Source organism: Chelonia mydas, chromosome 18, assembly GCF_015237465.2.
Source record: "Chelonia mydas isolate rCheMyd1 chromosome 18, rCheMyd1.pri.v2, whole genome shotgun sequence".
Lineage (NCBI taxonomy): Eukaryota > Metazoa > Chordata > Testudines > Cheloniidae > Chelonia > Chelonia mydas.
The window spans coordinates 160,441-188,245 of NC_051258.2; the positions used below are offsets into that span (position 1 = coordinate 160,441).

A 27,805-nucleotide genomic window follows, 5' to 3' on the forward strand; every position below is an offset into this window, starting at 1 on the left:
AGCTCCATGGGTCGCTCATGGTCCATGGACCACAGTTCACAAATCATCATTTTAGGGCTTCACAAACTTTGCAGATTGTGGATGCATCTTCATAGTGAGAGCCAGCAGATCATCTTTGGTTGTTCAAGAGAGATACACAGAGACTTAATTTGCTCAGAAGCAGCTCAGTTTTGTGAAGTGTACTTTGTATAGTACCAGCCCTGTGAAGAAGAGCATGCTTGAGTCATCTTTGGACACAGAGATAGTACGTACACCTATTTGTGCCAGAGAAGCCAGTGCCCAGGCTGTACTCAGACTTCATACACCAGTAGGGATTGGGCAGAGCTGGGAAAAGCATTGTGTCACTTGCAGCACTTGTTTCAACTCTTTTGCTTAATGTTGTAGTTTGTTTTCTTCCTTTTGTTTTTTACTTCTGGGGATTTTGGGTTCCTTACGCACAGCAAGGCAACTGACAGACACAAAGAACAGCAGTGATGGCTGGGTGACAATGGATGTACAAGCCATTGAGAAGAGATGCTGGTTATCTGGTTCCAAGGCTGCAACTTGTTGATAGAGCTACCACCATAACAATGCAGTGTTCGTGAGTCACAAGACACACTGTAGTCCAACAGCTGCAAAACTAAACAGGGGTCAGTTATTTTATTGGCCCATAGGTCATCTCACAGCCTAGAGGAGAAGTATTTGAAATTGGATGAACCTAGCTTGTACAGTGACACAGCTAGCTCCTCAACCTTTAAGTTCACTCTGCAAAAAGGGTCTCCCAAGCAGCAACCCCATATTTACCACAATGGCCTACACCTCTCTTTTTTGGTGTGGACACACATACACACACACTATATAAACATAAATTTGGATCCAGAATCTACACATTGAGAAGGAAGACAGCACCACTCAGAGATGGTGGTGCATTCAACAGCTGTCTAAAGGAGAAATCGCTTTACTTTCTTTTAAACTTGCAATGTTTGTCTTTATTTTTGTTCTTTATATTTTCAAAGTGAAAAGAAATACTATTGAGTCATTTTCTTTCTTTTTTTAAATATTTGTTCTATGTATTTACAAGCCTTAAAGTCGTTCTAAAGGTTTTGAAAGTATCACTAGTACTTTTTTCCCCCCAGGGTAGCACTTTGTTTTGAATGACTTTTTCCTGGAGCACTCTGGTCCATAGCGTTTTTCCCAAATGCATTTCCTTCTGTTCCAAGGTTATGTATGTTTTGATTACTATTTTCTTTTTAATCTCTGAAGCAAGCTGAGAGGCAGGCAGAAAAATCTGACAATTAAAAAAAAAAAAATCTCTCCCTCATGTAGCTTACCCCAAACCCTGTTGAAAGTTTTGACTATCTACCATGCTTTGAAACAAAACTGAGGTGCAGCTGAAGGGGAGGGAAATTTATTTCTCTGCTTTTTTCTATCATACAATTTGTTTACAGAAACTGCAAATTTAAAAATTACACTGGCATTTGCAGTCCTTAAAATAATAAATTAAAGTTTTCAACTTTTTTTTTTGCTAAACAGATCTGTTTTTTAAAGTATGAGTCCTTGTTTAAAAAGAAAACAAAAAATGATTAAAACAGAAAATATTTTCTATAAATAATACATGTATTTTGGTTTAGTGCTCCCGCCCTCAGGTTTGACGTTTACTTTTTTTTCCCAAGTACCTTTTTCCTCCATGATCACCTTTATGTTTATCTATTTTTTTTCCTCTCCCACTCGTGCATATGTGGGGGAAGGAGGGGGTTATGCGCGAGAATTGGCTTTGCTGCACTGTGATTGGCGAAGACGTGAAACTTTTTAAAAAAATACTTAAATTGTTTCTTTTTTTTGTTTTGTTTTCTGTATTTTAAGTTTTAATTATCCTCTGATTCCTCTTCAGCCTCCCGTAGCCATGTGAAGAATGCTGTGACTGATTTCAGTGCTACTCCTTTCCCATTCTGCTCTCCTGGGTCCTTGCTGCTTTCCCATTTGTAAAAGGCATCCTCCGATATCACCTCCTCGTCATACAGGCAATCAAAAAACATCCGCAACAGATCTGCAAGGGGGAAACATCTGGTTAGTAATGTACAGTAGTTGGTAGACAAGGAAATACAGAAATGATTAGAGATTATCTGTTTAAAACCTGAATAAAAGTGGACTTTATTACAGTGAGAAGTGGAAAAGCAAGTAGCGGGAACTGCTGTTAATAGTGGTTGTGCCCTGATTATGCAGGATATGAAGGTTAAATACACACTTGCTAAAGTAAAGTTTCCTCTGATGCTACAAAATATGCTGTCATATGTTAAAGAGAGGGCTGGAAAGGCAGCAGCGTGTGCGCATATACCAGCAAGTGGCCATGGAACAGAATCTACAGTGGCCATTCTGAGCTACCTAGTTTCACTAGTTTAGAAATTAGGACAGCATCTAAGTTACAGATACGGTGATTTCTTACCATATCCTGGAAAAACCTTTTGGGATTAAGTTTAGAAGCGTGAGCAACAAGGGTGATGTCGTGGTGGGAGTCTGCTATAGACCACCGGACCAGGGGGATGAGGTGGACAAGGCTTTCTTCCAGCAACTAATGGAAGTTACTAGATCGCAGGCTCTGGTTCTTATGGGAGACTTCAATCACCCTGATATCTGCTGGGATAGCAATACAGCGGTGCACAGACAACCCAGGAAGTTTTTGGAAAGTGAAGGGGACAATTTCCTGGTGCAAGTGCTGGAGGAACCAACTAGGGACAGAGCTCCTCTTGACCTGCTGCTCACAAACCGGGAAGAATTAGTAGGGGACGCAAAAGTGGATGGGACCCTGGGAGGCAGTGACCATGAGATGGTTGAGTTCAGGATCCTGACACAGGGAACAAAGGAGAGTAGCAGAATACGGACCCTGGACTTCAGAAAAGCAGACTTTGACTCCCTCAGGGAACTGATGGGCAGGATCCCCTGGGAGAATAACATGAGGGGGAAAGGAGTCCAGGAGAGCTGGTTGTATTTTAAAGAATCCTTATTTGAGGTTACATCCCGATGTGTAGAAAGAACCATCCCGATGTGCAGAAAGAATAGTAAATATGGCAGGCGACCAGCTTGGCTTAACAGTGAAATCCTTGCTGAGCTTAAACACAAAAAAGAAGCTTACAAGAAGTGCAAGTTTGGACAAATGACCAGGGAAGAGTATAAAAATATTGCTCAGGCATGCAGGAGTGAAATCAGGAAAGCCAAATCACACCTGCAGTTGCAGCTAGCAAGAGACGTTAAGAGTAACAAGAAGGGTTTCTTCAGGTATGTTAGCAACAAGAAGAAAGTCAAGAAAAGTGTGGGCCCCTTATTAAATGAGGGAGGCAACCTAGTGACAGAGGATGTGGAAAAAGCTAATGTACTCAATGCTTTTTTTGCCTCTGTCTTCACGAACAAGGTCAGCTCCCAGACTGCTGCACTGGGCAGCGCAGCATGGGGAGGAGGTGACCAGCCCTCTGTGGAGAAAGAAGTGGTTCGGGACTATTTAGAAAAGCTGGACGAGCACAAGTCCATGGGGCCGGATGCGTTGCATCCGAGAGTGCTAATGGAGTTGGCGGATGTGATTGCAGAGCCATTGGCCATTATCTTTGAAAACTCATGGCCATCGGGGGAAGTCCCGGAGGACTGGAAAAAGGCTAATGTAGTGCCCATCTTTAAAAAAGGGAAGGAGGAGGATCCGGGGAACTACAGGCCAGTCAGCCTCACCTCAGTCTCTGGAAAAATCATGGAGCAGGTCCTCAAGGAATCAATTCTGAAGCATTTAGAGGAGAGGAAAGTGATCAGGAACAGTCAGCATGGATTCATCAAGGGCAAGTCATGCCTGACTAATCTAATTGCCTTCTCTGACGAGATAACTGGCTTTGTGGAAGAGGGGAAAGCAGTGGACATGTTGTTCCTTGACTTTAGCAAAGCTTTTGACACTATCTCCCACAGTATTCTTGCCAGCAAGTTAAAGAAGTATGGGCTGGATGAATGGACTAGAAGGTGGATAGAAAGCTGGCTAGATTGTCGGGCTCAACGGGTAGTGATCAATGGCTCCATGTCTAGTTGGCAGCTGGTATCAAGTGGAGTGCCCCAAGGGTCGGTCCTGGGGCTGGTTTTGTTCAATATCTTCATAAATGATCTGGAGAATGGTGTGGATTGCACTCTCAGCAAGTTTGCAGATGACACTAAACTGGGAGGAGAGGTAGATACGCTGGAGGTTAGGGATAGGATACAGAGGGCCCTAGACAAATTAGAGGATTGGGCCAAAAGAAATCTGATGAGATTCAGCAAGGACAAGTGCAGAGTCCTGCACTTAGGACGGAAGACTCCCATGCACCGCTACAGACTAGGGACCGAATGGCTCGGCAGCAGTTCTGCAGAAAAGGACCTGTGGTTACAGTGGACGAGAAGCTGGATATGAGTCAACAGTGTGCCTTTGTTGCCAAGAAGGCCAATGGCATTTTGGGATGTATAAGTAGGGGCACTGCCAGCAGATCGAGGGACATGATCGTTCACCTCTATTAGACATTGGTGAGGCCTCATCTGGAGTACTGTGTCCAGTTTTGGGACTCACACTACAAGAAGGATGTGGAAAAATTGGAAAGAGTCCAGCGGAAGGCAACAAAAATGATTAGGGGAGTGGAACACATGACTTATGAGGAGAGGCTGAGGGAACTGGGATTGTTTAGTCTGCGGAAGAGAAGAATGAGGGGGGATTTGATAGCTGCTTTCAACTACCTGAAAGGGGGTTCCAAAGAGGATGGATCTAGACTGTTCTCAGTGGTAGCAGATGACAGAACGAGGACTAATGGTCTCAAGTTGCAGTGGGGGAGGTTTAGGTTGGATATTAGGAAAAACTTTTTCACTAGGAGGGTGGTGAAACACTGGAATGCGTTACCTAGGGAGGTGGTGGAGTCTCCTTCCTTAGAAGTTTTTAAGGTCAGGCTTGACAAAGTCCTGACTGGGATGACTGAGTTGGGGACTGGTCCTGATTTGAGCAGGGGGTTGGACTAGATGACCTCCTGAGGTCCCTTCCAACCCTGATATTCTATGATTCTATGATTTAAGTATCTTTGGAGTCCATTGCATTAAATGGAAAGGTTATCTATGATTGTGGGCCAGGATTGTATGTAATCTCTCTAGGGAGGAAATGTGATGTGAACCCTGGAAAGTATTATGAACTTCAAACGACTGTACTGAACAACGTGCCAGACAAGAATGGACTTTGGGGACAAACAGGGTCAAGTGATTTGCTTGGGGGAATCTCTAGTGGGAGGTGAATGCAAATTCCCCACCCCGTCTATGCAAAAAGCCAGCCTTTGGAAGTTATGCCTTGAGGAGACCATTATCTGCTGATTACCTGTTCCCAGAGTCTCAAGATCAAACGCCAAAACTGTTTGTTATGAACTTGTAATCACAGAAAATCCCCATGGTTGGTTTGAAGGACTGACTTCCACCAGAGTCCGGGTTGGAGCTGAGGTGTGTTGGAGTCTGGTAGGCTTATTGTCATGCATGTAGATTCTTTTATGGTTTTTAATAAGTTTTCTCTGTAATGCTTTAGTCTTAAGAATAAATGTACTTGCTTAGAAAGGGCTGTGTGCTAACTTGGGACTTCTGGCAATTACAGCTGTTCACAGCCTTTGGGGAGAAAGCAAAGTGCAGATGTTGGCCTGTTTACGCAGCCTGGCTTGCTGGGGATATCACAGTGTAGACAGGGAACTGTACAGCCTGCAAAAACTTCTGTCAGGAGGGAGAGAAACCTGGGTCTCTAACCAAGAGAGGTGATGGCTGAAGACCCAAGAGCCTAGAGCAGATGCCCTCAAGGGCTCATGGTGCGGGTGTGCAGGTGCAGTTGCCCTGACATGTAAGTAGAGCGATTGGTACTAAATGCAGCAGAGGATAAAGCATTTTTTTTCCTCTCTCCACATTATGGGCATTTCCTTCTCGACTGCTTATGGTGGCAGCCAATAGAGGAGCTCACCTTCAGCCAGGAGGGTGGGGAAGAGTATTGGTCTATGATGACTTAGTTGATGTTGGTCCTGCTTTGAGCAGGGGATTGGACTGGATGACCTCCTGAGGTCCCTTCCAACCCTAATATTCTATGATTCTAAAGCCATGCACTGTATAATTGGATGCTATAATAGTAGTTTGCCTTCAGCCCCTTGGCACCCACCTAACCAGTCTGTTCCACCTTCAGGAAGAGCACAATCTACCAGACTCTATCTAAGACCCAAGTCTAATCCTCCACCTGGATCTTTCCTTCAATGCCATATAGTCATTTTTCAAATCCCAAACACGAAAAAACACTTACTAGGAGGCTGATCAAGTTTTACTATTGATGCTTGTAGTGCATAAAGTGCTTGTAGTTCCTTCTCTGTATCTGAGTCTAGGTACTTGAGTAAGATCGGCACTCTCTGCTTGATAACAGCAGTGTCCACACGGAAACTAGAAGAATCCGCTGGAGAGAAAAGAAGAATCAGGGTTACTTTTGGTGGATCTGAGGCCAGGGGTAGGTTTTTCATCATATTTATTTATAAAAATAGAAATAACAAACTCAGGTTAGTCAGAAACGGGAAAAGGACTGAAACAGATGGGACAAAAAAGAGTATTGGCTATTTCTATGATAGGAACATATCTGCTTCTCAGTGCTTCTCACTCCCCAATTCCAATGAACACTTTCAGAGACTCTGGACCACATTTTCAGCCAGGCCTCTCTACCCAGTCTTCATGTATGCACATGCAAAATTGCACTCACATTGTACTGGCTATTTCTATAATAGGAAGAGAAAGTTACTCACCTTGTGTGGTAACAATGGTTCTTTGAGATGTGTGTCCCCATGGGTGCTCCACTCTACGTGTATTTGTGTCCCAGCATCTCTAATCAGAGATTTTAGGTAGCAGTGTCTGTTCAGCGTGCACATGTGCTCTCCCCCACTCATGGTCTGTCTCGAGGCTATCTAGCACTGTGTGGGTGACCCCCCCTCAGTTCCTTCTCTACCGCAGAGCCCCTTATAGAGAACTCCGAAGTAGAGGAGAGGAAGGCGGGTTGTCGAGCACCCATTGGAACACACACCTTGAAGAACCATCGTGTTACTGCACAAGGTAGCTTCCTCTTCTTCTTCAAGTGGTGTCCCTCTGGGTGCTCCACTACAGATGACTTCACAATAGTATTCTCTATGGAGGGCTGGGGCTTCAAAGTAGACTCTGTTACTACAGAGAGTACTGTGGAGCTGAAGATGGCATCGAAGGCTGAATCTCCAGTGATCACATAATGTTCTGTGAAAATGTGGACAGAAGCCCAAAGTGCTGCTCTGCAGATTTCTGCAATAGGGACATCTTTAAAAAATGTGACCAAGTTAGAAATTGACCTTGTGGAGTGCGTACAAAGATTGCACCCTTGATAACAGTGATTAATGCAACCAGAGACCCATTTGGATAGTCTTTAAGCCCATATCACGGAGCCTTTGGATCTTTCCATGAGCGAGAGGAAAAGTTTAGAGAACATCCTGAAGTCCTTAGTCCTGTCCAAGTAGAATGCTTCTAACGTCTAGCATGTGCAGAATTACCTCCCTGTTATCACGATGTGGTTTTGGGGAAAAAAAGGAAGATGGATCTGTTGATTCACATGGAAAGCAGAGGTAACTTTAGGAAGAAAGGTGGGAGGCAGCCTCAGAATTACTTTGTCTTTAAAAAAGACCGTGTATGGTGGATGTCCCATCAGGGCTGCTATTTCTCCTATGTGCCTAGCTGAGGTGATGACAATTAGAAATGCTGTCTTCATGGACAGGTGAAAGAGAGACCAAGTTGCTATGGGCTCAAAAGGAGGTCTACTCAAAGCTCTGAGAACTAGGTTAAGATCCCAGGCTGGAGAGGGTAGTCTCACATGTGAGAAGAGATTCCCAATGCCCTTAAGGCAGTGTCTCTCAAACTTTTGTACTGCTGATCCCTTGAACATAGCAAGTGTCTGAGTGCGACCCCCCCGTATAAATTAAAAACACTTTAAAATGTATTTAACACCATTATAAATGCTGGAGGCAACACGGGGTTTGGGGTGCAGGCTGCCAGCTCATGACCCCCCATGTAATAAACTCACGACCCCCAGTTTGAGAACCCCTGCTTTAAGGAATCTCGGTGACCAAACACTGAGTATCCATCTACCTGATGGTGGAAAGCAGTTTCGGCCACTTTAAGGGAACTGAGTGAGTGTTTTGACCTCTTGAGATCTAAAATGTAGTCTAAAATTAGAGGGAGCGAAGATGAGGTTGGGTCTATGTGCATTGAATGACACCAAACTTGGAATCGTTTCCATTTTTGTAGGTAAATTCGTTGAGTGGCTGACTTTCGGCTGCATAGCAACACATCTTTCACCTCATCAGAGCAGTCTACCTCTAAGACTTGGAACCAAGAAGGAGCCAAGACTGGAGGTGGAGGACCTGCAGATTGGGGTGAAGGATCAGCCCATCATTTTGAAAGAGCAGTTTAGGAATGGGCTTAAGAAGAACTGGAGGACATACTGCCACTTTGTTAGGTAAGGGAATCAGACTTGTGTTGGCCAGAAGGGGGCAATCAGAATAACTCTTGCTTTGTCTCATTGAATTTTCAACAGGATCTTGGCTAGAAGAGGAAATGGGGAAAGGCATATAAGAGGTCCCTGTCCCATGGGAGGATGAGGGCATCTCCCAATGAATGTTTCCTCAGGCCAGCCCTAGAGCAGTAAAGAGGACATTTCTTGTTTCAGTAAGTAGTGAAGAGGTCTGTAATCAGGATTCCGCAAAGGGCGAATATGTCTCAAAGCACTTCTGAGTTCAGTTCCCATTTGTGGTCGTGACAAAAGTTTTGACTGAGACTGTCGGCTGTCACATTCTGTATCCGTGGTAAATAGATGGCTGAGATGAGCATGTTGTGATCGATGCACCAATTCCAGTTTGAGTGCTTCTGTGCAGAGGGAAGGTGCTGCACGTAAAGAATCACCTCCTGGTGATTTATGTAAAACATACAGGGTCATATTGTCTGTCATGACTTCCGTGTGTGTGTTTTTGATGAAAGGGAGAAAGTATGCACAGATGTTCCTAACAGCCTTTAGCTACAAAAGATGGATATGGAGGGTCGCTTCTGTGGAAGCCCACTTGCCCTGAATCTTGTGGTCGTGTAGATGAGCTCCCCAGCTTATTAGGGAGTCAGTGGTGGTTGCACGAATGGCGTGCCTACTCGGACATTGGATGGGTCTTTCCACCAGTCTATAAGTGCTTTACTGCAGAGTGCAGTGACAGCAGTTTGGTTAGTCTGTCCCTGTTTGGGGAATAGACAGAACTGAGCCACATCTGAAGACACCTAATGAACATCTGGGCATTTGGGGTGACGAAGGTGCATGCTGCCATAAGACCAAGCAGCTGCGGGCAGTTCCTGGACAATGTTTGGGGGCTAGCCTGGACTGTCTCTCTGAGACTTGTGAGGGTACTGAGGTTGGGTAGCAGGAGGAACGCTCTTGCTTGTATTATGTAGAGCAGGGGTGGGCAAACTTTTTGGCCTGAGGGCCACATCGGGTTGTAAAACTATATGGAGGACCAGGTAGGGAAGGCTGTGCCTCCCCAAACAGCCTGGCCCCCACCCCCTATCTGCCCTCTCCCACTTCCTGCCCCTTGACTGCCCCCCTCAGAATCCCTGACCCATCGAACCCCCCCGCTCCTTGACCCCCTCCTGGAACCCCTGCCCCTAACTGCCCCCCGGGACCCCACCCCCTATCCAACCCCCGCTTCTCCCTGTCCCCTGACTGACCCAACCCCTATCCAGACCCCTAACCGCTCCCTGGGACTCCCACGCCCTATCCAACCCCCCCGTTCCCTGTCCCCTGACCGCCCCCCCCCAAAACCTCCGCACCCTCCAACCGTCCCCTGCTCCCTGACTGCCCCCCCCCCCCCCCGGAACCCCTGACGCATCCAACCTCCCACTGCTCCCTGACTGCCCCCCATCCAAACACCCCCTGCTCCCTGTCCCCTGACTGCCGCCCCGGGACCCCTTGCTCCCCACCCCCTTACCATGCCGGAGCCAGCCACGCCACCGTGCTGCTCGGCAAGAGCGGCAGGCCAGAGCGCTGGCAGCGCAGCATGCTCAGGCTGTGGAGGAGGGGCCGGGGACTAGCCTCCCCAGCCGGGAGCTCAGGGACCAGACAGGATGGTCCCGTGGGCTGTATGTGGCCCGCGGGCTGTAGTTTGCCCACCTCTGGTGTAGAGGTTGGCGCCAATAAACTCCAGTCACTGTACCAGGGATAGTGTTGATTTTGGAAGCTGAGCTGCAGGCCCAGCTGTGCAAATGTGCACATGGTCATCTGGGTGGCTTGTATGGTGTCCCTGAACAGGGGAGCCTTGAGGAGGCAGTCGTCTAAGTATGGGTAGACAACGCCCCACATTTGTAGATATGCTGCTATGATGGAGAGAACCCTGGAGAATACCCTGGGTGTGGACAAGAGGCCGAATGGGAGCATCCACTATAAGGTGAATAAAAAGCTGGCTAGATTGTCGGGCTCAATGGGTAGTGATCAACGGTTCGATATCCAGTTGGCAGCTGGTATCAAGCAGAGTGCCCCAGGGGTCGGTCCTGGGGCCAGTTTTGTTCAACATCTTCATTAATGATCTGGATGATGGGATGGATTGCATCCTCAGCAAGTTCACAGATGACACTAAGCTGGGGGGAGAGGTAGATATGCTGGAGGGTAGGGATAGGGTCCAGAGTGACCTAGACAAATTGAAGGATTGGGCCAAAAGAAATCTGATGAGGTTCAACAAGGACAAGTGCAGAGTTCTGCACTTAGGAAGGAAGAATCTCATGCACGGCTACAGGCTGGGGACCGACTGGCTAAGCAGTAGTTCTGCAGAAAAGGACCTGGGGATTACAGTGGACGAGAAGCTGGTTATGAGTCAGCAGTGTGCCCTTGTTGCCAAAAAGGCCAAAGGCATATTGGGATTTATTAGTAGGATCATTGCCAGCAGATGGAGGAAAGTGATTATTCCGCTCTATTCGGCACTGGTGAGGCCACACCTGGAGTATTGCGTCCAGTTTTGGTTCCCCCACTACAGAAGGGATGTGGACAAATTGGAGAGAGTCCAGCGGAGGGCAACGAAAATGATTAGAGGGCTGGGGCACATGATTTACGAGGAGAGGCTGAGGGAACTGGGGTTATTTAGTCTGCAGAAGAGAAGAGTGAGGGGGGATTTGATAGCAGCCTTCAGTTACCTGAAGGGGGGTTCCAAAGAGGATGGTGCTAGGCTATTCTCAATGGTGGCAGATGACAGAACAAGAAGCAATGGTCTCAAGTTTGCAGTGGGGGAGGTCTAGGTTGGATATTCGGAAACGCTAGTTCACTAGGAGGTGGTGAAGCACTGGAATGCATTACCTAGGGAGGTGGTAGAATCTCCATCCTTAGAGGTTTTTAAGGCCCGGCTTGACAAAGCGTTGGCTGGGATGATTTAGTTGGTGTTGGTCCTGCTCTGAGCAGGGGATTGGACTAGATGACCTCCTGAGGTCTCTTCCAACCCTAATATTCCATGATCCTGTACTAATAATGGTCCTGCCCGATGGAAATCGTAGGAATCTCCTGTGTGACGGTCGTATCAAGATGTGGAAGTAGCCATTTTGTAGGTTGAGGGCCGAAAACCAATCTCCTTCTTTAGAGCTGGAATAATGGCTGCTAGCAAGACCATCTTGACCTTCACATATTTATTTAATGCCCTTAGATCTAGAATGGGCCTCTAACCTCCCTTCACCTTGGGGATCAGGAAATAAAGCCTGAAAAAGGGAGTAAAACCCCTTGCCCCTGAGTTGTGCCAGGACTGGTTCTATGGCCATTAGGCATAACATATGATCTATTTCCCGATGAAGTAGGTTCTCATGAGAAGGTCCCGGAAGAGGGACAGGGAGGAAGAGAGAGAATGGGGAGAGACTTGAATTGAATAGCATAACCCTTTGAAATAACCTCCTAGACGCATCTATCAGAGATGATATTCTCCCAACTGCTGTGAAAGGGGGAGGGATAGCTCAGTGGTTTGAGCATTGGCCTGCTAAACCCTTTAATCCTTTAGTTTAATCCTTGAGGGGGCCATTTAGGGATCTGGCGCAAAAATTGGGGATTGGTCCTGCAGGGAGTTGGACTAGATGACCTCCTGAGGTCCCTTCCAACCCTTGTATTCTATGATTCTAAGGGGAAGGTGATTTCTGAAGGGGCATGACATGTGTGTAGCAGCAGCTAATGTTGCAAGATATAATTATTCGGGCCCTCTACCAACCCATCAAAAGTGCTTAGAAGAGGCAGTCTTAAGAGGTCGCAGATTGGGGTCCTGACTGCTTCCACTTTTGAACCCTGGGCCTCTTACGCTGCAGCTCATAACAGCACTGAGACAGGTGGGTATCGAGGAAGTCATGACCTATGCTGTGGCTGAGAGCTATATCTTCTCTTCTGTCCTGCCGTGTAGATTCCCAGGGAGCATAATGTGGCCTGGGAATCCCTCAAAGGGTGAAGAAAATAGTCTTTCTTCTCCATGAAGAGCTTGGGCCCTTCAAATGGGAGATCTTGTCTGCAGCTCTTTGGACAACCCAGAAAGATGTAGCCAAGAAGCCCTCCTCATTACCACCACCACGGACAATGAGCAGGCCACAGTATAGACTGTGTCCAGTGCAGTCTGTAGTGCCGTTCTGGCTATTAACTGACCTTCTCTGACAATGGCCTGAAACTCTTCTTTTTGTGTCTTTGGTAAATGGTCCAGAAACACATTGAGTTTTCCATAATAAAATCATATTTGGCCATGGCAGCTCGAGGCAGACCATAAGGAAGGGAGAGCGCTGAACAGATGCTGCTACCTAAAATCTCCCAGGGATGCACAGTGTCCCTAGGGACACTACTTGAAGAACATATAATTTGCTTCTCAATGCTTCCCACTCCCCAAGTACAATGAACACTTTCAGAAACTCTGGACCACATTTTCAGCGAGGCCTCTATCCAGCCTTCATGTAAGCACATGCACTTGAATACTTGAATATCTACGCACAAAGAGAGGTTGACATTCTTCTTTTTTTCCTGAGATTTGAAATAATTACAAGGACGTTTTTCTTTCAAAAGACAAACAGGAATAGAACACTAAATCACAAATAAGAAAACCAAAGTATATCAAACCCTGCCAGAAGTCCACAAAAATGTACACCCCCTCAGGAAGAGTTATCTATAAAAAAATATTCAGCAGCTTTTAGCCAGCATATACTCAAAAGAGCATGATAGAAAAAGTCTGAGCAAAAATGAAAAAACCTAGATAGAGATGATGGGGTGAGGGATACCCCAGGGTTGTGAGTTCAATCCTTGAGGGGGCCATTTAGGGATCTGGGGCAAAAATTGGGGATTGGTCCTGCTTTGAGCAGGGGGTTGGACTAGATGATCTCCTCAGGTCCCTTCCAACCCTGATATTCTATGAGAGAAAACAAAACCAGAACAAGACATTACTGATATTCACAGAGCAAGGATGTATCAGGAAATCCCTAAATATTAATGATGAAATCCTGCAGCATCTAGATTTTAACAGTAGGTGGCATCAAGAAGATTATACTCTCAGAGAAAAAAGAACTCTCCCTTGATTTTGTCCTCTCTGAAATCCATGCAACAGTGAGATGAAATTCAATTACACCCATCCCAAGAGAAAATACTTGAAAGAATAATTTTTAAAAGGCTGAAACCTCCCAGACAGTTCAATCCAGACACCTGTAAATTAGTTGCTGCTTTGTTAGCACATTCTCATGATTCCTGTTATCTTAGAGGAAAATAACAGCAGTATTTAAGCCACATAAATTTATTTTTCTCTAGTATCAGACTTTGAAAGTGAAATGCTGCACTCTCCATGTTCCATGGACGCTGGGGACCTCTGCAAAGATTTTAAGTCCAATTTTGTATTTAGAGTACCAAAAAAACAAACACACAAACAGAACCTATTTCAGAATAGCATCTAGTGGATTTTCATCTACATTGGAAAATCAGCAATCAGGCATAATTCAACAGAGGCGTAAGTCCCCACTCAAGGGGGACCAAGATGCTGCAGGTAAAGAATTGAAGGGCACTGGCAGACCTATGTGTGGAAGGGGCAGCTGGCACACCTCTCCTGCACTATGACTGGCTCTTGACAGTGGTATCAGTCTCTGTCTTCACTTTCTTCAGCACTAAAACTCTACAATCTGGGAGAAAAAAATCTTGATGCACAGTTTGTATCAAAGATTAGCCAGCCTCAAACAGAAAAATAAGTGGTTAAAATCCAAGTAATCTGTAAATTCATTACTTTCATATTTGATGGTTTTGTACAGCCTTATCTTGAAAGTTACTCACCTGTAATGGCCGCTTTACAAACTGCTGTCATTAAAGCTCTAAGGAATGTAGGTGAACTCATCTGGCTTTCATCTAGATTAGCCTGAAATCAAGAGTAAATGGACGAGTTAAAAGCACTCTCATGTACAACAGAAACTGTTTCCAAAATCCACTGCTGCATTTGGCACTAAGTGCAAGTTCAGTGAAAGCTGCTGCAGCAGGAATCCAATTAATCCCTTGTGTAAAAATTCATCTTCCCCACTAAACTTCTCAAAAATAGCTCAGCTGTGTTAATGTTTGCCAATATATCTCCTGTAATCAACACTACAATCTATTTAACTACACACGTTCACTATTCATTTAGCTAGAGAAACATTCTGAAATAATACTTGGCATTTATACAACATTTTACATTTCCAAAATGATGTACAATTTTAATTTATCATGCTACACAATATCTCTGTAAGGTGAGTCTTATCCTCATCATACAGATTGGAAACTGACAGAGTGGTTAAATGACTTGCCCAAATCTACAAGAGAGCTGATGGCAAAGCCAGGACCAGAACCAGAACTGAGATGTTCCCAGACTTTCAGTCTTGTGATCTCTCCTCCGGACCATGCTGAGTCTACAGCAGTAGAAAAATGACCTGTTTCTGACAAACTGTGTTAACAACAGAGAGGTGAAATGGTGCTGAACTATGTTTAGTTGCAAGCATACATCAAGATAAGAACAGCCATACTGGGTCAGACCAATGGCCAGTGGCCAGTGACAGGGGCCAGTGCCAGATGAGGGAATGAACTGAACAAGGCAAATCTGAGTGATCCATCCTCTGTCATTCAGTCCCAGCTTCTGGCATTTGGAGGTTTAGAGACACCCAGAGCATGGGGTTGCGTTCCCTGATCATCACAGTTAATAGCCATTGATGGACCAACCCTCCATGTACTTATCTAATTCTTTTTTGAACCCAGGTATACTTTTGGCCTTCACAATATCCCCTGGCAATCAGTCCCACATGTTGACATTGCATTGTGAGAAGAACTTCCTTTTATTTGTTTTAAATCTGCTGTCTATTAATTTAATTGAATAAAAATCAGTTACTAACCTGTAACTTGTTCTTCGAGATGTGTTGCTCATGTCCATTCAATGTAGGTGTGTGCTTGCCCCAAGCACCGCCGCCAGAAAGTTTTCCCCTCAGTGGTATTCGTTGGGTTGGTTCTGGTGCCCCCTGGAGTCGTGCCCGCATAGCGCCAGATACAGGGATCTGCCACCCCCTCTGTTCCTCCTTGCCGGCTATCTCCAACAGAGGGGTGGGGGTGAGAGTGGGGGTTTGGAATGGACATGAACAACACATCTTGAAGAACAACACTTTACGGAAGGTTAGCATTTTTTCTTCAAGTGCTTGTTCATACCCATTCCAATGCAGGTGTAGCAGGAGGGTTCAGAGTTCACTGACAAGCAGATTGTAGCACCGCTCTGCCAAATCCAGAATTGTCCCTGGCCTGCCTAGTGATCGCATAGTGTGATGCAAAAGTGTGGGCCAATACCATGTTCCTGCTCTACAGATGTCCTGGATTGGAAGCTCTGCCAGGAATGCAGCTGAAGATGCTTGTGCCCTTGTGGAATGTGCCATCAGGGACGGAGCAGGGATCTCCGCTAAGTCATAGCATGTGCAGATACAAGAAGTGATCCATGATGAAATTCTCTGGGCTGAGACTGGAAGACCTTTCATCCTGTCTACCACCACCACAAAGAGTTGTGTAGTTTTCCGGAACGATTTAGTCCTTCTATGTAGAAGGCAAGCACATGTCTGACATCTAGTGAGTGAAATCTCTGCTCCTGGCTATTGGCATGTGGTTTTGCATAGAAGACAGGAAGGAATATGTCCAGGTTACTATGGAATTGTGAAACCACCTTCAGTAGGAAGTCTGGGTGAGGGCGCAGCTGGACCTTGTCCTTGAAGAATACCATGTAAGGAGGTTCCAAAGTAAGAACCCTAATCTCCAAGACCCTCCTCTAGCAGCAGTAATGGCCACCAGAAAGGCCACCTTCCAGGACAAGTAGAGGAGAGAATATGTTGCCAATGGCTCAAATGGGGGACTCATGAGCCTCAACAATACCAGGTTGAGATCCCAGGGTGGGAGTGGTTGTCACACTTAGGGGTACAGTCTGTCCAGGCCTTTGAGGAAATTACTTCAGCTCAAGTTTGCAAAGATGGACCAGCCATTTACCCACGGGTGAAATGCCGAAATTGCAGCCAGGTGGACTCTAATAGATGACACCGATAGCCCTGGCTGCTTCAGGTGTAGTAAGTAATCCAGAACGAATGGCACTGATGACTGCGTGGGTGAAACACCTTTCTGTGCTGACCAGATAGAGAACCTTTCCTGCTTTGCCAGGTACATAGCTCTAGTGGATGGTTTCCTGATCCCTAAAAGGACCTCTCGAACCAGTCCAGATCATGCTAGCTCCAAGGAGTTCAGCCATGGAGCTTCCAGGCCGTGAGATGAAGGGACTCGAGGTTTGGATGATGTAAACGGCTGTGGTCCTCAGAGATCAGATCTGGAAACAGAGGCAAGCTGGTTGGTGTTTCCACTGAGAGGTCCAGAAGGCTGGTAAACCACTGGTGACGTGGGCAGCCCGGGGCTATCAGGATCAGGCTCGTTTCTTCCTCTCTGACTTTCAGCAGGACATTGCGTATGAGTGGAATGGGAGGAAATGCATAAAAGAGATGGTCCTTCCAAGGGAGAAGAAACATGTCTTTGAGTGAGCTTGGGCTGTGATTCAGGAAGGAGCAGGAACTGCAGACAGTTCCTGTTGTGTCTTGTCGCAAACAAATCTATCTGGGGATCTCCTCGCCTCTGTGGAATGTCCTTCACGATGTCTGGGTGAATGGACCACTCATAATTGGAGAAAAGTATCAGGGGATAGCCGTGTTAGTCTGTATCCACAAAAACAACAAGGAGTCCGGTGGCACCTTAAAGACTAACATATTTATTTGGGCATAAGCTTTTGTGTGTAAAAAAACACTTCTTCAGATGCATGGAGTGAAAATTACAGATGCAGGATCTGCTGAGATGATCTGCTATCTTGTTCTGTGAATGGAAGATAGGAGGCTTTGAGGTGGACTGAGTGGGTTATATAGAAATCCCTCAGGCGAACGGCTTCTTGGCAAAGGTGAGAGGAGCACACTTGACCCGGTTTGTTTATACAGAACATCGCTGTCGTGTTGTCTGTAAGTACTGACATACATTTGCCTTGCAGGTGGGGCTGGAATGTTTGGCAGGCAAGGCACACCACGCTGAGTTCCCCCGTGTTGATGTGTAGCGAGAGCTCTACCTGGGATCAGAGGCCCCGAGTTCTGAGTATACCTAGCTGCGCCCCCCAAGCCAGCCCAGATGCATCAGTGACAAAAGACATTGATAGATGTGGTCTCAAGAATGGGACACCTACAAATACTGTCCTCGGGTCCAACCACCAAAGGAGAGTGGTGATTAACAAAGGGGGAAGTGTGAGAACCATGACCAAGCAGTTCTAGCCCTGCCGGTACACTGATGCTAGCCAAGTCTGGAGAGGTCTAGATCGTAATCTTGTATGCTGCACCACGTAAGTGCACGAGGCCATGTGCCCCAGGAGTTTTACGCAGTTTCTTGCCATGGTGGATGGGGTGGTTTCTAAGGCTTTCTATGGTCGTGCCTAGGGCCTGGAACCCGGTCTCCAGAAGGCTCTGGCCTGGACTGAGCCAAGGACTACCCCTATAAATTCTATTCTTTGAACTGGTGAGAGTGTCAATTTCTGCATGTTTATCAACGGACCTATCTTCTTGAAGGTTGACAGTATTAACATTTGCCTCCACCTGGGCCTTGGTCCTACCTTTAATCAGCCAGTCATTGAGGTAAGGGTAAATCTGAGTACTTTGGTTCCTCCAGAAGGCCGCAATGATTGCCATGCACTTCGTGAAAACCTGAAGGGCTGCTGACAGGCCGAATGGGAGCATAGTAAACCGGTAGTGTACCCGATTCACAATGAATCAGAGGAAATCTTCTGTGACCTTGAAAGACTGAAAAGTGAAAATAAGTTTCAGAGTAGCAGCCTTGTTAGTCTGTATTTGCAAAAAGAACAGGAGGACTTGTGGCACCTTAGAGACTAACCAATTTATTTGAGCATAAGCTTTCGTGAGCTACAGCTCACATCGTCGGATGCATTCAGTGGAAAATACAGTGAGGAGATTTATATACACACAGAACATGAAAAAATGGGTGTTATCATACACACTGTAAGGAGAGTGATCACTTAAGATGAGCTATTACCAGCAGGATGGTGTCCCCTGAATAAATATGTGGACACAGTTGGCAATGGGCTTTGTTGCAAGGATAGGTTCCTGCGTTAGTGGTTCTGTTGTGTGGTTGCTGGTGAGTATTTGCTTCAGGTTGGGGGGCTGTCTGTAGGCAAGGACTGGCCTGTCTCCCAAGATTTGTGAGAGTGATGGGTCATCCTTCAGGATAGGTTGTAGATCCTTGATGATGTGTTGGAGAGGTTTCAGTTGGGGGCTGAAGGTGAAGGTGTCTCTGTCTGAGGGGTTTGTCCTCACCCATAACTATTTCACATTTGGGGACTATTTCAAATCAGCGGCACTGCTATGGGTACCCGCATGGCCCCATAGTATGCCAACATTTTTATGGCTGACTTAGAACAACGCTTCCTCAGCTCTCGTCCCCTAATGCTCCTACTCTACTTGCGCTATATTGATGACATCTTCACCATCTGGACCCATGGAAAAGAAGCCCTTGAGGAATTCCACCATGATTTCAACAATTTCCATCCCACCATCAACCTCAGCCTGGACCAGTCCACACAAGAGATCCACTTCCTGGACACTACGGTGCTAATAAGCGATGGTCACATAAACACCACCCTATACCGGAAACCTACTGACCGCTATTCCTACCTACATGCCTCCAGCTTTCACCCAGACCACACCACACGATCCATCGTCTACAGCCAAGCTCTACGATACAACCGCATTTGATCCAACCCCTCAGACAGAGACAAACACCTACAAGATCTCTATCAAGTATTCTTACAAGTACAATACCCACCTGCTGAAGTGAAGAAACAAACTGACAGAGCCAGAAGAGTACCCAGAAGTCACCTACTACAGGACAGACCCAAAAAAGATAATAACAGAACGCCACTAGCCATCACCTTCAGCCCCCAACTAAAACCTCTCCAACGCATCATCAAGGATCTACAACCTATCCTGAAGGATGACCCATCACTCTCACAAATCTTGGGAGACAGGCCAGTCCTTGCCTACAGACAGCCCCCCAACCTGAAGCAAATACTCACCAGCAACAACATACCACACAACAGAACCACTAATCCAGCGACCTATCCTTGCAACAAAGCCCGTTGCCAACTGTGTCCACATATCTATTCAGGGGACACCATCATAGGGCCTAATCACATCTGCCACACTATCAGAGGCTCGTTCACCTGCACATCTACCAATGTGATATATGCCATCATGTGCCAGCAATGCCCCTCTGCCATGTACATTGGTCAAACTGGACAGTCTCTATGTAAAAGAATAAATGGACACAAATCAGATGTCAAGAATTATAACACTCATAAACCAGTTGGAGAACACTTCAATCTCTCTGGTCACTCGATTACAGACCTAAAGGTCACAATATTAGAACAAAAAGACTTCAAAAACAGACTCCAATGAGAGACTGCTGAATTGGAATTAATTGCAAACTGGATACAATTAACTTAGGCTTGAATAGAGACTGGGAGTGGATGGGTCATTATGCAAAGTAAAACTATTTCCCCATGTTTATTCCCCCCCAACCCCCCACTGCTCCTCAGACGTTCCTGTTAACTGCTGGCAATGGCCCACCTTGATTATCACTACAAAAGGTTTTCTCCCACCCGCCCCGCCCCGCTCTCCTGCTGGTAATAGCTCATCCTAAGTGATCACTCTCCTTACAATGTGTATGATAACACCCGTTTTTTCATGTTCTGTGTGTATATAGGTTTCAGAGTAGCAGCCGTGTTAGTCTGTATTTGCAAAAAGAAAAGGAGTACTTGTGGCACCTTAGAGACTGAGCTGTAGCTCACGAAAGCTTATGCTCAAATAAATTGGTTAGTCTCTAAGGTGCCACTAATACTCCTTTTCTTTTTGTGTGTATATAAATCTCCTCACTGTATTTTCCACTGAATGCATCCGATGAAGTGAGCTGTAGCTCATGAAAGCTTATGCTCAAATAAACTGGTTAGTCTCTAAGGTGCCACTAGTACTCCTTTTCTTTTTGTGAAAATAAGTGTCCTTTAAGTTGAGGGCGGCATACCAGTCCCCTGGATCCAGAGAAGGAATAATGGGGAGGCCAAGGAGACCTTGCGGAACTTCAGCTTCTTCATAAATCTATTGATGTTTCACAGGTCTAGGATGGGTCTGAGACTACCGCTGGCCTTTGGGATTAGGAAATAGCAAGAGTAGAACCCCCTGCCCCTTAGCTCTGTAGGAAACTCCTCTACTTCTCCCACCTCCAGGAGCATCCACACTTCTTGGGCTAGAAGTTGCTTGTGAGAAAGGTCCCTGAAGAGTGACGGGGAGGGAGGGAGGGAAGGACGGGAACAACTGAACTGAATCGTGTATTTCAGTCCTATAGTGTGTAGGACCCAGCGATCTAAGGTAATGTGGGCCCTTGGCCGATAGAAGTGGGATAACCTGTCCTCAAAAGTTGGGGAAGATGGATCCAGACAGTGTCCTGGTACACCATCCTTAAGCGTGACCTCAAAAGGCCTATTAGACCCTGATAATTGTTTGGTGGGGCCAGGCACATAGAATCATAGAATATCAGGGTTGGAAGGGACCTCAGGAGGCCCTCTAGTCCAATACCCTGCTCGAAGCAGGACCAATCCCCAACTAAATCATCCCAGCCTGACCTTAAAAAACCATGGGCAGATGAGGACTGGGGAGGAGGCTTCCTCTTATAGCTTCTATCCCAGCTCTTACTTTAGTGCTGCCTAGACTAAGGTGGGTAGAAACGTGGCAACGGTTGGGGCTAAAAATGCTTCCTAGATGGAACAAGTGTGTGTAGACCTAGGGATTTTAGGATGGCCCTAGAACCTTTCCGGCTATGTAATTTAAAGTCTGTCTGCTCCAAAAAGAGTGACGAGGCCCTCAAAGGGGAGGTCCTGCACTGTTTGCTGCACCTCTCAGGGAAGGCCTGAGGACTGCTGCCATGAGCTCTTCCTCATAATCACAGCCAAAACCATGGTTCATGCTATGGAGTCCACTGCGTCCAAAGCCACCTGAAGTGACGCTTTTGCCACCGCTCTTTCTTCTTCAACCAACACCAAGAATTCGGCTCTGGATTCCTGTGGCAACAGCTGCCTGAACTTAGACATCGAACCCCAATAATTAAAGTCATAAAGTGTACACCCTCCTGCCAAAAAGAGCTAACTTTTTGGCATCCTTGGCCTCTGGAGTTGGTCCTTGCTACCTGTGTGCTCCTGTTCGTTCACCGCTGTAACCACTAGTGAACCCGGAGGAGGCTGGGTATATAAGAATTCAAATCCCTTGGAAGGGACAAAGTACTTCTTCTCCATCTTCTTCGCTGTAGGTTGCAGAGATGCTAGATTCTGCCAGAGGGTCCAAAATGGCATCGTTAAGGAGCAAAGCCACTTGCGATGGACCAGATGGTGCCAGGATATCCACCAGGGCATGGGAGGACTCTGAAATATCCTCTGCCTGAATCGCCAGGTTCTGAGTTACTCTCCTGAGAAGCTTCTGGTATGCTCTGTAGTCATCCTGAGCGGGGGTGATAGATCACAGTTGCCAACTTTCACGCAGTAAATAAGCAGCCTGACTTTCAGAATAAGTCAAAAATTAAGCTAATCTCATTTCAAAATAAGGCCAAAACAAGCCAATTCCTAAGAACCCCAACATTCTATGTGACTATGTGCATCTGAAGTAGTGGCCAAACAAGCCACTGGTGTGCAGTCTGGGACTGTGGTGGGCCTGCTGTGCACCCCTGACTCTCTCCCCCCCTTGCCCCTGCTTGTCCTCCCTTGCTGGAAGCCGATCAAAAAAAATGAAGCAACAAGCTACAGAAAGCAACAAGCTTCAAGCCAAACAAGCAACAAGCTACAAGCAAAAACCTAGCCAACAAGCAACACACAAGCCAATTAAGCCAAAAACGAGCCCAATTTCTGTGTTTTTTTCGCAAGTTTAGCATGTTTGCTATAGATGTTCCTGCCACTGCCTCATCAGGCTAGGAAGAAAAAGAAGTCTGCACAGGCATGGAGCACTGTTCTTCTCCTTCTGCACCAGAAGGATCTCACAGTGCTGTTACTGAGGGCTCAGTACTGTACTTGATACCAGTAGATGATTCCTGCACCACAGGAGGTGTTGGGGGTGCTCTACACTCCAATACAATGGAATATGCTCTCCTGGACTGCGATCCTTGGACTAGTGGAAATGCCCTGGGAGTTCAAAAAGGCCATTGCATAGGCATTTGCCACTGTACTGGTGGCCAGGCCATTGGCAGGATACCCTGGCTCTTGTCAGTTGCTGGGTAGAGCCGATTGGAGAGATGTCAGCTCCTGCAGGAGGTGTAAGACTCTGCCTTCAAGTCTGACTCAGTAAGTTGCTTCTTGGTGACCAAGGCAGAACGGAACCAACCGGGGCTGGAGAGTGGTACCTGGAATGGGGAGACTAGTGCTGTGCCATCATGGCAGGCTTCCCTTTTGATGGCACTTGGGGCTTCGGTGCCATGGTTGCCCTTGCCTCTGGTGCCAGCAATGACAGTTCCCGAACAGTGGGAGATGGCGGTACTGGGAGTGATAGCAACTCCCTCGCTGTCTCAAACGCCTCTGGCGTGGATGGTAGTGCCAGGGCTGTACTCCGGTGGCTCCCTCTTGGTGGAGAGTCCAACAGTGCCAGACTCAACAGATCTGGGGCCAGAGTCAATGGTGCCATGCAGGCAGCTGACTTCTGAGTGGCGTGGCATGGTGTCTCACTCTACCTGGCTCTCTGCAACTGGACCTTGGGGTTGGGGAGTGCCTCCAGTCCGTCTTCTTTTGCTTCTTTCTTGGCACCCTTGATGGAGAGCGGTGCCAAGAGTCCCATGGAGGAGCAGACTTCCTCTGCACCAGAGGTGACTGACAGTTCCGAGAGTCCCAGGACTGAAGAGGAGTCCTTTCTTGGTGCCGGAGAGGCCAAACTACGCTGCCTTTTCATCGGAGAAGCCAGAGCATTTCTCACCAAGGTAGAAGAGCTCAGAGCTGAGTCGATGTAGCTTGGCTCTGAGGGGGGATGGAGTGCTGCCTCCATGAGGAAGAATTTCAGTCTCTTATCCCTGTCTTTCTGGGTGCGGGGCCTGAACCCTTTAAAAATTCTACAGTGCCCTTGCATGTGGGACTCCCCCAAACACTTAAGGCAGCTATAATGGGGATCACTGCAAGGCATCGGCTTGTGGCATGGCGCTTACTGCTTAAACCCCAGGGACTGAGGCATGCCCTGATGCTGGGGAGGGGTTAACCTCACTAAGCGAAGTTCTCTAACCGAAATACTAAAAATTAGAACCGAAAATTAACCACTAGTGAATAACTATATACAAGAAATTGAAAAAGTCCACTGAGAGGCGTACTTGCAAAGAACACAAGGACAAGTTGACATTTCAGTGACCAACACAGATGGTAAGAAGGAACTGAGGGGATAGTGGGTCAGCAGGGCCCTATATACTGGTGCTATGAAGGCGCGACGTCAGGAGGACCCAGAGCCAACCAGACAGATACCACTGAAGGGAAAACTTTCCAGCGGCAGTGCTTGGGGTGAATACACACTTACGCTGGAATGGACACGAGCAAGCACTCAAAGAAGAACCCCTAGTTCTTGTGTTATGTGAAGGGGTAAATATCACTTCCCCATTCACTTTCTCCACGCCATTCACGATTTTATACATCTCTATCATATACCCCTTAGCTGAATCATCGTAAACCTTTTAATTTCTCCTCATATGGAAGCTGTTTCATACCCCTGATAATTTTTGTTGCCCTTCTCTGCACCTTTTCCAATTCTAATATATCTTTTTTGAGATGGGGTGACCAGAACTGCATCCAGTATTCAAGGTGTGGGCATACCATGGATTTATATAATGGCATTATGATATTTTCTGCTTTATTATTTATCCCTTTCCCAATGGTTCCTAACATTCTATTAGTTTTTTTAACTGTCTCTATACAATGAGCAGGTGTTTTCAGAGAACTACCTATGACGACTCCAAGATCTCTTTCTTGAGTGGTAAAAGCTGCTTTAGACCCCATCACTTTGTATATGTAATTGGGATTACATTTTCCAGTGTGCATTATTTTGAATTTCATTTGTCACCCAGTTTGGTGAGATCCCTTTGCAACTCTTCGCAGTCAGCCTTAGGCATAACTATCTTGAGTAATTTTATGTCATCTAAATATTTTTCCACCTCACTGTTTACTCCTTTTTCCAGATCATTTATGAATATGTTGAAAAGCACAGGTTCAAGTACAGATCTTTGGGGAATCCCGCTATTTACCTCTTTCCATTGTGAAAACTGACCATTTATTCCTACTCTTTGTTTTCTTTCTTTTAACCAGTTACTGATCTATGAGTAGACCTTCCCTCTTATCCCAAGACTGCTCACTTTGTCAAAGGCTTTCTGAAAGTCTAATTACACCTTATTAACTGGATCATCCTTGCCTACATGCTCAAAGAATTCTAGCAGATTGGTGAGACATGATTTCCCTTTACAAAAGCTGTGTTGACTCTTCCCCAACATATTATGTTCATCTCTGTGTCTGATAATTTTGTTTTTAGTTTCAACCTATTTGCCTGGTACTGAAGTGAACTTACCGGCCTGTAATTGCCAACATTGGCTCTGGAACCTTTTTAAAGAACACGTGTTACGTTAGCTACCCTCTAGTCATCTGGAACAGAGGCTGATTTAAGCAATAGGTTACATACCATAATTAGTAGTTCTGCAATTTCACATTTGAATTCCTTCAGAACTCTTAGGTGAATACTATCTGGTCCTGGTGACTTATATCAATAATGTATCAATTTTAAATTTAATGTATCATTTTGTTTCAAAAACTCCTCTACTGACACCTCAAATCAGGGACAGCTCCTCAGATCTGTCACCTAAAAAGAATGGCTCACCTGTAGAGATCTCCCTCACAACCTCTGCAGTGAAGACCAATGCTAAGAATTCATTTAGCTTCTCCGCAATGGCTTTGTCTTGAGTGCTCCTTTAGCACCTTGATCATCCAGTGGCCCCCCACTGACTGTTTGGCAGGTTTCCTGCTTCTAATTTACTAATTATTTTGCTGTTCATTTATGTATCCTAAGTTAGTTGCTCTTCAAGTTCTTTCTCCACCTGTCTTATCATACTTTTTACACTTGACTGCCAGAGTTCATGCTCCTTTCGATTTTCCTCACTAGGATTTGACTTCCAGTTTTTAAAGGATGCCTTTTTGCCTCTAGCCACCTCTTTTACTTGGCTGTTTAGCCATGGTAGAATTCAGGGGAGGGGAGTATACCTTTAGTTTGAGCCTCTGTCATGGTGTTTTTTCAATAGTCTCTCCTTGCAATTTGCAGGCATTACACTCTTCTGACTGTTCCTTTTAATTTCCATTTAACTAGTTTCCTCATTTTTGTGTAGTTCCCCTATTTGAAATTAAACACTACTGATGTGGTTTTCTTCGGCATATTTCCCCCTACAAGGATGTTAAATCTATATTGTGATTGCTTTTACTGAGCGATTCAGCTATCTTTACCTGTTGGACCAGATCTTGTGCTTCATTTTGGACCAAATCAAGAATTGCCTCTCCCCTTCTGGGTTCCAGGGCAAGCTGCTGCAAGAGGTAGTCATTTATGATGTCTAGAAATTTTATTTCTGCCTTCCGTCCTGAGGTGACATATATCCAGTCAATATGAGGATAGCTGAAATCCCCCATTATTATTGCATTTTCTGCCTTTGCAGCATCTCTAATCTCCTTGAGCAGTTCACCATCACCATCCTGGTCAGGTGGTCGGTAGTATATTCCTACTGGTATACTCTTATTATACAAACATGGTATTTCTAGCCATAAAGATTCTATGGGACAGTTTGATTCATTTTTTTACTATATTTGACTCTTGCTTTCTTTCACATATAGTGCCACTCCCGCACCAGCATGACCTACTCTGTCATTTCTCTATATTTTGTTCCCTGCTATCACTGGGTCTCACTGATTATCGTCACTCCACCAAGTTTCCATGATGCCTATTATACCAATAGGACAAATCTGGTTTAGCATCATTTCAGACATAGAGGTTAAAATCTGGTTTAAAGGATGTGCCCAGAGTTAGAGAAGAGACAGTGGGTGGGTGCAGGCTTTTATACTCTTGGTTCTAAAATACTGGAACAGAGCGGAGCACACACATGCATCACCAGTGGGTAACTGTTTGCAAAGAATTCCACTGTTGCATGGGAAGCCACATAATCTCATAATGGGGCACAGATAATGTCAGGAAGAAAACCAACCAATTTCACCCCATACTTGGAAAATAAACTGTTATAGCATACCAGGTTTAAAATGTCATTGATAATTGAAAACATGTTTTCACAAAATTATACATTTGAACAGGCCATTATCAGATAATGGGTTAGCCTTCAGAATAAGGATCCAGACAAAAAAATAAGAGAACTTTAAAGAAGTTAACCTTTTCTTCCTGCAAATTATATTCTTTATCTCTAGGCAAATGCTGATTTTACAACAATATTTATATCTTGCTCTCCTGTGCTTAGAATGGAGATAAAATTGAAATGGCCATTTTCTGCTGTAACTGTACTGAATCTTACTGTTCCAAAGCGTATATTGGGAAAGTCCTTAAGATGTCAGGCCATAGGGTGGATGCTTTATGGAAATTTAATAATCTTTGTGAACTGAAGAATGCAAAGTGGTCAGCTGTACGAATACTATACGCCTTTTCCAGAGATGAATTGGTGGTGGTTATGAACACTTCTGCTTGGTTCCCTGGAGACTGGTGTAGTAGGAAGAGAGCCTGAGACATAAGCCCTTGAAAGAGAGGCCTGGTATGAGGCAGGACCCGCTGACAAAATCTGGCAAGAACAAGACTGATATTGCAAAAATACACATTCCAAAGAATTGCTAGTCACAGAGTACTCACACAAACACATCTCGATATCAAGTAGTACCAGAACATTCCGATATCGAGGATGGAACAAAAACATTCCCCAAGGATAACAGGAACACACTGACCCCTCCTAAAAGATAAGGTCAGGATGACAGTACGTAACAGAAATGTTTTGATCAAACCAACATATATAAGGTGATGGATGATAACTAGCCAAGTTAGGGGTAGTAACTATGTCAGAGGGACAGTACTAACTTGTTTGTATCAGGGTATAAAGATGTATCTCTGAGGGAGTATTTTTGTTTGACCTAGGGAGGAA

General features: G+C 45.7%; 1 protein-coding gene across 1 annotated transcript in view; it reads right to left on the reverse strand.

Moving 5' to 3' along the window:
- Positions 1–1,018: 1,018 nt before the first annotated feature.
- Positions 1,019–27,805, reverse strand: part of EIF4G3 (eukaryotic translation initiation factor 4 gamma 3) — a 382,496-nt gene continuing 355,709 nt past the window's right edge. Inside the window, 3 exon segments of the mRNA XM_043531915.1 lie at positions 1,019–2,026; positions 6,284–6,430; positions 14,327–14,408. Of these exon segments, the coding sequence (XP_043387850.1) occupies positions 1,845–2,026; positions 6,284–6,430; positions 14,327–14,408 (411 nt within the window). The 3' untranslated portion in view covers positions 1,019–1,844.